This window comes from Actinia tenebrosa, unplaced genomic scaffold (genome assembly GCF_029948245.1).
Source record: "Actinia tenebrosa isolate PJP-AT-01 unplaced genomic scaffold, QUT_ActTen_1.0 PGA_scaffold9__36_contigs__length_13948895, whole genome shotgun sequence".
In the NCBI taxonomy this organism is placed as follows: Eukaryota; Metazoa; Cnidaria; class Anthozoa; order Actiniaria; family Actiniidae; genus Actinia; species Actinia tenebrosa.
Window position 1 is genome coordinate 2122526 of NW_028292586.1, and position 9545 is coordinate 2132070.

The 9545-nt window shown below is 33.7% G+C and overlaps 1 protein-coding gene across 2 annotated transcripts; it reads left to right on the top strand.

The window, feature by feature from the left end:
• Positions 1-186: 186 nt before the first annotated feature.
• LOC116304172 (mechanosensory protein 2) lies at positions 187-8204 on the top strand. Of its 2 annotated transcripts, none has more exons than XM_031713862.2 (8): positions 187-334; positions 4534-4646; positions 5648-5720; positions 5840-5922; positions 6414-6617; positions 6861-6916; positions 7365-7443; positions 7627-8204. In XM_031713862.2, exons 1-8 carry the CDS (start codon positions 289-291, stop codon positions 7819-7821), a joined length of 849 nt encoding a protein of 282 aa, XP_031569722.2. In that variant the 5' UTR covers positions 187-288; the 3' UTR covers positions 7822-8204. The 2 variants fall into 2 exon arrangements, with proteins under 2 accessions (XP_031569722.2, XP_088880865.1); XM_089024739.1 differs by lacking the exon at positions 187-334 and adding an exon at positions 1963-2091.
• The last annotated feature ends 1341 nt before the right edge of the window (positions 8205-9545 follow it).

Sequence of the window (9545 nt, forward strand, 5' to 3'; positions counted from 1 at the left end):
CTAGATTTTATTAAGTCATTCCTAAGGGCAACACTTTTTTGACTGGCCTAACTCGGTCATTGTCACGCTCGCATGCTTTTGTATACTTACTTTATTTACGTCACGTTTCTAAACACCCACAGATCACGTGACACTATTTTTAATAAATGACATCATAGTCTCGTAATAGTAGTATGTTGCAACGCGTTCTTTTGACGTCAAAGAAGTAAGGCTTTATATTCGCTGGTGGGTCCGTGTAGTACTAATCGATTTAGTTTGATCTACTGAAGAAAGATCTCGTTTTATATAATGCCAAAAACTGCAGATATAGAAATGGCCAACAGTAATCCTCAAGGTACTTTATCTGTAATTTCTTTATACTATTTATATAAACATTTATGTATTCATAGCGAGCCCTGCTTTGATAATACTTGATCGGGCTGAACGGTTTAGATTAACGACACTTTCAAGCTTCTAATATTACAGATTCAAAAATAGATGGAATTTGAGTGGAATATGGCTAGAATATTATCGATTTAATCAAAACTTGTTAAAATACTTGCATGTAACATGATCTACTAATTCTGATATTTGGATATCTTTTGGACATCTTTTGATCATTGTGACAATGCTAACTTGTGTTCCGTACGGCTCCTCAAAATGAATTTTCGTTCCATAAAAAAGTTCAGTCTGACGTTGGGCAATTAAGAAGAAGATCGCAGAAAAACTCATCATCCCTTCGCTTGAGATTTATTACCTATATTTAAGGTTAAGAGGTTTTATACTCATGCGATGTAGTCCTTTCGCTAGGTACTTGCAGTCATGCACTCGGACCATGTAAAGATGTGCCAATTTTCACAGCTCGCATCATTAATTGTAATAAAAATTTTTTTCCAAACTTTAGATAATTGAACACGCTAATAACTGGCATTCCCTATAAACTGCTCACTAACGTACGTACGCACAGCTGTTTTTAGTCCTTTTTCAGTGGCCATTTAACTTCAAAACGGCATATCGCCATATATAGCGATCAAAAAGACTAGCCTTTCAAAATTTTTTTAAAATAAAAAACGTTATATTTTGGAGCTTTAACCGATCGATATTTCCTGAAGGAAAAAATTATTTGCGGTTCTCGCGCGCGGGAACTTCGAAAGAGTCAACTGCTGATGGACATTTTGAGTACAATTAAAAGTATAGTTTCGATAAATGAGCAGGAGTGTTTTATCAGGTTTAAAACCACGAGGCGTAGCCGAGAAAGCCGCGAGTTGGAAGTAAAAAGACTCCCTGAGACTCCCTTGAGATTTGCTGACTGTATGGTTAACCACTGTTTTCACAAATACGGAACGACGGGTTTTACAGTAATCATGCTCTTAGCCGGCTGACCGATTGCCTCATTCAGGACTTTAATAAGTTCAATTAGAAACGGACGAACTGCTTCACATTAAAAACAAATATTCTTGCTATGAAAAGCCTCCCAACCCCGCAGAACAAGACACAGCAAGCAGTCCAAGCGTTATGTTCACAATTTTGAGTTTGGATTAAAAAAAGTATTATCAAAAGGCTTTATTTTCCGGCGTTCAGTTTGCAGTGCCTGTAGTGTTTTGTTATTGTTGTTGGTAAATTATTATATTCCCGAATGTGAGTGGCTTTAATAAATAATGAAAGACCTAATAAGGCGCTCACCACTGGAATTAAAGAAAAGCTGAAACATAGAAAAGGTTTTCATATAAACGAAACCGCCGGTTTTTACGAAATTTGAAGCAAAACCACTCTCTTTTTCAAATCCTAGATTTTCCCATTTTGGATTTTTCCTTAAATTTAGGCGTAAATCTCATAATTCCATGCTTTCCTAACAAAGCAAGACCTAAGACTAAGACTAAATTAAGACTTAAAATTACCAAGTTTCAATGAAAAATATTTCGTTAAAAAAAATCATGTACAAATTATGTACCTGTAATGTTGGGCTTCCTGTGTGAAACACTCCCCCATCACGTGATCATTGTTTATGATCCTTTTGCGTGAAGTGAACTCGATCAAAAAGACATCATCTGGTGTTTTAAACTGAAGATTATTTTGCTATGGCGAAAAACGATCAAATAGATTTTGAACGAGGTAATGTACTAACACCTAGATTAAGAGATTTAACTAGATTGATAGCTCTTCGTGCTGATTTTAAGGAGTTTTTAAACCCCCTTTTTTAATCGCTTGTACAGTACAACTCGACGTGCAAGCCTTCATCAAATCCTTCATCGAAAAATAATCAAAAAATGATCGAAGGAATATATCTATTCTAGACTTTTTTCTTTCGACAAGTTGTCAAGAACCGTGTTAAGAGGGCTTAAGGATTGATAACGCGACTTTTGGGATTCTTTACGAGGCATCTCTCTTCAAATTTATACCATCGTTGATATATTCATGCATAAACTTATATTCACATCGAAGACAATAATGATATCGGCTTGAATATTTCTTATTTCTGACGGTTCCTTAAATACCAAACCATAAACTTTGTTCTTTAGGTTAAAGGATAATGAAGGAGTCACAAAATAAGTTTAGAAATGTGGTTTCAATGATTTAATAGCTAGGTTTGAGCACAATGTTTTAATGACAAATGTATTCATAAAGAGAGTTTGTTTAATGTCGTTTCCAACAAACAACTTCACTGCATGATTATAATATTTCAAAACAAAAAGTTTTACGCTTGTTTTGTTATGAAGAAAAAATATTTAAAGAATTTTTTTAGCATAAGAGCATCGAGAGGTATATTTTAACTTATCATAGGCGTGTATTCTTGACTACATTAATGTGTTCAGATATGTGCATGTTAAAATTCAACGTAGTTAAATACAAATTCTTCATCTTATAGACTTAATTTTAGAAAATTTTCATTATAGCTATTATCAGTCACATGTGACAAACTTGACATTGAACTGAAATACAGTGAAATTTACTCTTGGTGGCTCACCAATCAAAAAGGTTTGTAAAAATTTGGAAACATTAACATGTACACCTGTTTTTGACTGACCGTCTACCAATAAAACTAGATTTCAAATTCAATTTGACGTCTTGTTGTCTATACTTAAGGACCTTTAAAGTGTGAAGACATAATCAAAATCATCTATGAAAAGTGGCTAGTCATGTATATATAATAGTGCTTTATGTATATATTTCATATTCATATACACTTCGCTTTACTCGTACATAAACAATAATTATTGTAGTGAGACCTTACATGTAATAGAGCATTAAAAGCAAGCTAGCTCATATTTTAGGAATACCGAGTGTAATAGATAATAAATGATATTATAAAATAAATGTTATAAATTGCGTTCTGGTTGGTTAGGAGTGCATGCTTTATGAGAGCACAGAGCTGTGTTTAGTTTTAAAGCACTTGGGGATTGACAGAACACTCGAGAAGTGTCAAGAAGCACTCTCCAACACATCATACTTCTTCTACCACTTCTCTCGTGTTCTGCCAACCCTCCCATGCGGATGCTTCATAACTGCACACAGCACGTGCACACGTTTTTTATTTCTTCAATAATAATAATGATGATGATGATGATAATTGTAAGATTTATTTGTACACCCTGTACTAAATACATACTGCAGCATAGCTGATGGTTGTCTCTTTAATGATTACAAACTAAATATTTATTTAATTATTTATATGTTACATATCAGTTTTTTTAGCCAATTCTCTGACTAAATTTCTAACTAAGTGCTCTTACATCCTTGTATTCCAGAGTATTACTTATTTCCAAGTGTTCACTTTAGGTTGTTTTAATTAATGAAATGCTTTTTATTGACAGTTTTATGCAAGAACATGTCTCCGCATGTCCTCTAATATAACATAGTAACCAATTAGCATTCGTGTCATGATATTTTGAATATTTTTGTGAAGATATTTCACACACATACATACATGTATGTATATGCATAAAGTCACCAATACATAAAGCTTGTGCACTAGTTTAAAAAAATAGTTCCTTATATGGCTGCTTTAAGGTTTTATGTATGCGATTCCCAGATGTTTTTGTGTTTTCTGTGTGGTTTGAATTCAAGATGAGTAGGTAAATTTATTAAAACCACACTATCAAACAGTTACATATGCAAGCATTACAAAATATGTGCATATTTAACAAGAATCGAACACCTTACCAACACATCAAAATTGATGTTCAAAGTTGTGTGAATAATTAATGCTTCAATTTTTTTACATTTTATATGGAAAGCATTTAATATTATATTATTACATGATCACATAATATCATTTTATTAATGTAAAATGTAAAATTCAGCTGTACCAATAAAAATATTTTGTGAAGATGAGGCATTTACTTTTGAATTATTTCCATATAAAATTTTATTCTTAATTTGATTTATAATATAATTATTATGGACACTATTCCCAGAAGTAAAAAACTGGCTGGCTGGCTGACTGACTGACTCACTGACTGACTATATATATTCGCTTTACTGTCACAAAGTCAGTGAGACACTTGTATCAGATTGAGAGCATTCTGACGGTCACATCCTTTCCTGTTTCTGTAGGTGAAAGTAATGGTGAGGATGACGGAAGAGGGGTTTGCTACTACGTCCTGACTGCATTATCAATCCTGGTTTTTATCTGTACTCTACCATTTTCACTATGCTTTTGCTTGAAGGTAACCTGATTTTTACAAATACATTTTTACCTTGAGAGTAATGTTTTCCCAATTCAGTTTGTGTCATTCCCTAGAGTATCATTTCTTTGTTTAATGGTTGTACATGAGAACTTGAAGAAATAATCTTATTCTCAAGAGAATGACACATGGTCTGAAATGGGAAAACACACAACTCCAAGGTAAAAAGGTCTGTCACTTAAAATATACAATTAAAACCAGGGGTACTTACTATTTAAACCAATCCATCCGGTTGGAAATTCATTTGCCAATAGTAAAAAAAGAGCGAGGAACTTTGACTTTCGAAAACTGGTACACGCGTCTACAGGAAGAACCAAAAAGAGCGGCGAAAGTGGATGACTTCAATCGGAAGACCGAGTTTTCCAGAACTTTCCGCTCAGAATGACGCATACCATTTATTTTCCAACCAGAATTTCCGGTTTTTCCCGGTAAATGGTAAGCACCCCAGAACTCTTTTTTGTGTGCAATTTATTCTCAATCATTTTGATCTTTGCTCTACCATTTTTGGCTAGGCTTTTTGCTTGACGGAAATACAGTAGACCTTGCCTGAATTCGCTTTAGTGACTGCATAACCAATTATGCCCTAAAGAAGTCATTAAAGTAAATTTGGGAAAGTCCTAGATCTAGTGACCTTATTTTCATATATCTAAATGTCATAGCAATTTTTCCAAATATATGTAGGCAAAAGTAAAAGTTTGTTTAAAGTTTTGAACGTTTTCGACAAGTATCATCTTCAGAAATGCCAAGTTCAAGTTGACAATACTCGAACTTGGCATTTCTGAAGATGATACTTGTCCAAAACCTTCAAAACTTTTTTAAAAAAACTTTTACTATTGCCTACATATATTTGAAAAATATATCTAAATGATAATTAATTAAATTACATATTTTACTGCTCTTATAAATTATTTTTGAGGCATTGTTAAGGCAAAATAATTTATATGGCCATGCATGAATATAAATCAATTGTTGTTGGTATTTAGATTGTTCAAGAGTATGAAAGAGCTGTCATCTTCAGACTTGGTCGGCTGCTTCCTGGTGGAGCTAAAGGACCAGGTAAAAAAAAGTTTTTCAAAAAATTATCCAATTCAGACTTCAAATAAGAAAATGAACACATTGGGGATTTCTTTATCAATTTTTTCAAATATTAAATGTATTTTGTCTTCATTTTTCAGGATTATTTTTCATTCTTCCATGCATGGACAGCTATAAAAAGGTGGACCTCAGGGTTGTATCCTTTGATGTCCCTCCACAAGAGGTAACTGACTTTTGTTACGTGTATTTGTAGGAATAATTTTTGCATTTATGGTATACTAAACTACACTACTGGAATTGAATTAATATAATATATGTTATATAATATTGTTATTTATCTATTTAGATTTTATAAATTTGTAAGAGGGCCACAAGTTCATCAGTTTACACTGTTACATGTTTTACCATCATAAAATATAGTTGGTTATTATTATTATTACACCACCTCAGTGCACTGTCCACTTTCCTCTCCCACTTTTTCCCTGGTTTTAGGATACTAGTCTCTTATAGTTTCCAATCTCACTCCCCTCCCCCTCCCCCCCCCCCCCCCCCCCCCCCCCCCCCACGACCACACATACGAACACATAAATTTTAGGGTGTTCTGCAGTCCTTGCATCTATGAAAATCCATTGGCATGACATTGGCAGGAGAATTGATCATGTTTCTCATTGGTAAGATGCTGAAAGATGATTCTATTTTTAAAATTTTTTTTAGATTCTCACAAAAGACAGTGTAACAGTAGCCGTGGATGCCGTCGTCTACTTCAGAATTAACAATGCTACAACTTCAATCACTCAAGTTGAAGACGCCAACCGCTCCACCCGTCTGCTGGCCCAGACAACCCTCAGGAACGTGCTGGGAACAAAAAATCTCAGTGAAATTCTCACTGAACGGGATAACATCAGCCACACTATGCAGGTGAGACTTGTGGATGTATAGGTAGGCAGGGAAATATAAAAGAAATGAAAGAAATATTCTTGAAAAGTATATCTTCAGCTTTCTTAAGATAAGGCTTTCAAAAAGTTACAAAAAAATGTCCGCACTCCTCATGAAAAAATAAAGAAGTTTTCCTTTTCTCTTTAAATTTTGATTTTCAGAACATATGTTATGTAAGTCATGCATTTCCCATTTTGAAGTCTTTCTTTGTGTTTCTATTGACAGTCCACTTTGGATGAGGCAACTGATCCATGGGGTGTTAAGGTCGAGAGAGTTGAAGTGTAAGTATATATTTTTGTACTCATGCTTGGGAAATATAAATAATATCATTGGTATAATGCAAAAATGAATGGATGGAAGAAAAAAAAGAATAAAAGGCCTCATTTAATGTCAGCACTCCTTCAGCCAGTAGCTGGTCTTCCAGGGAAAGTGTGCACTTTACCCCCTCTCTCCATCAATGCTCTGTTTTAAGAGTATTCAAAGCTGAAGCTACATGGATTAGAGAGAAGTCGAAACTGAGGATCAAACTGTGGACCTCTAGCTCCAAAGGCCGAACCAACTGAGCTACACCTGCTCCAAAATAATTAAGTTGGTTAATGAATAATATGCTGTAGAGATGGAGAAAGAAAGGTGGTAGGATGGGGTGAATAGATGGATGAAAGAGTGAATAGAAATTATCCCATCTTTAACTTTGTCTCACATTTATTTTATTCGTTCTTCTCCATACAGCAAAGATGTACGTCTGCCACAACAGCTGCAGAGAGCCATGGCAGCAGAAGCCGAGGCAACACGCGAAGCCAGAGCAAAGGTTAGTGACGTCAAGCATACTCTCAACTTACAGTACAGACATTTGCTGAATTCAAATAACACAGTTCTTTAAAAATCTTCCATTGCCTTTTCTCAACATTTCTGGTTTTGAATTTTAGGTGATTGCTTCTGAAAAGCATACTTTTCCCATTTATTTCAATATTTTCAAAATTAATTTTTTTAGGTCATTGCTGCTGATGGTGAAATGAATGCTTCGCGATCCCTCAAAGAAGCTGCTGACATTATTGCAGAAAACTCACAAGCTCTTCAGCTTCGCTACCTTCAGACCTTAACAACCATCTCTGCTGAGAAAAACTCAACCATTATCTTCCCTCTCCCAATTGACTTTATCAGTCGTTTTGTTCCTGACAGCAAATGAGTAAATTTGTGCATCAGGGTAAAACCAATTTGCAGCTAATATTGCATTATGCATTAGTATCCATGTGTAACTATTTAATCACTCTAGATTTATTTGTAGGATAATTATTGTAAAATGATACTTTGAGCTAAAGTTTTGGACACAACTAGTTTATAATTGTCCCATTTGGGGCTCAGGTATGTCCTCCAGATTTTGTCAATCCAGGTAGAAAAGGTTTCATTTGTGTAACTTTTCTTTTGCTAAATTGTGCTTTGTAATAAAGTAAGATTTTTTTCTACAATTTTTTTAAAATTCTCAGTAATTATTGCTTGAGTTTGGATCAATTTGCACAAAGCTCGAAATGTAACAGCTTGCAATTATTTAATAAAAGATTTTTGAAATCAGTTGTTCTAGTTTTAAACTTTCATAAAGTTATACTTGCTACGTGGGTGGGAATAAGAACAAATTAACTTTCCTGAACTACTTGTGCTCTTTTACTCCGACGAAGGACTAGCGCCCGAAGCGTCAGTTTTTTCATCTTTTCACAGTGTATAATTTACCCTTTTATCATTACTGTTTCATTAGAAACACTGACGCAGCTCACACTAATTCTTTAGTTAATTATCTCTTCTTTGAACTACTTGTACATGAATCAGTCTAAAAACACAACAACAAAGCTAATAATAATAATAACAATAATAACAATAATAATAAATTAATTTATAATAATCAGTAACTTTAATAGTGCATTATCGTAGGATCCTAGCCAAAGAATGCGATCAAAATCTATATATATAATATCTATATATATCTGCAACAAATTAATAAATAAAATATTAAAAAAAGAGAAAAAGAAAAACTATTATAATAAAATATACTATTAATAATAAAAATATACTACTAATGTACCATAAAATCTATTTAGTAAAAACTAATCATATTAATATACATTAAATAATAATAATAATGATACTAATAATAACTTTATAGTGCACCTATCCCAAAAAAATGCTCTAGGCACATTAAATTAGAAAATAGGTAAAAGATGTGTATTCAATTTGTATTTAAATCAGAGAAAAGATCAAAAAATAAATGGTGGTGACTGATAATTCATTAATTCAAATTAAAAGCAGATTTGAATGACTAGCAGGAGATTATTCTATCATTGCCCTGACGACAGAAAATATGTCTGAAAATTCAGCAAAAATTTTAAATGTTAGAATTTAATGTGGTCAAACTTGTTTTAAACAGGTTTCTCCTACATACAAACACATTTCCATGAAGCAAATGCGGCATGTTCTGCTATAATATGCTGCCTCTCACCAAATGTGACTGAAGTTTGAGCCCTGCCAGGCTTGTTGCCGTATGTGAGTAGTCTTTCTCTCCTGTGATTCAAGTTTTTTTCTCCAGTTTATTTACTTTTTCCTCCCTTTGCAAAAAATCAACCGAATGTGACTCAAGTTTGGGCCCTGCCAGGCTTGTTGTGGCCATATGTTAGTAGTCTTTCTCTCCTGTGATTCAAGTTTTTTTTCTCCAGTTTATTCATTTTTTCCTTCCTTTGCAAAAAATCGACTTCTAAATTGTAATTCGACCTATCAGCTGCCTAGGTTGCAAAACCTGTTAGGCCGTCCACCCAGGAATGGTCATTGATCTAATACAAGATATCATTTTCAACCAAATTAGAATGATTGTCTTTTTCACTAATGGCTTGAATAGGGTATATTTTTCCTTAACGATTCTCTTGT

Coding starts and splice junctions, on each gene's coding strand:
- LOC116304172 (XM_031713862.2), top strand. CDS start 289: ATGCCAAAAACTGCAGATATAGAAATGGCCAACAGTAATCCTCAAG. Junction 335..4,533: donor GGCCAACAGTAATCCTCAAG/GTACTTTATCTG, acceptor CTGTTTCTGTAG/GTGAAAGTAATGGTGAGGAT. Junction 6,618..6,860: donor ACATCAGCCACACTATGCAG/GTGAGACTTGTG, acceptor TTCTATTGACAG/TCCACTTTGGATGAGGCAAC.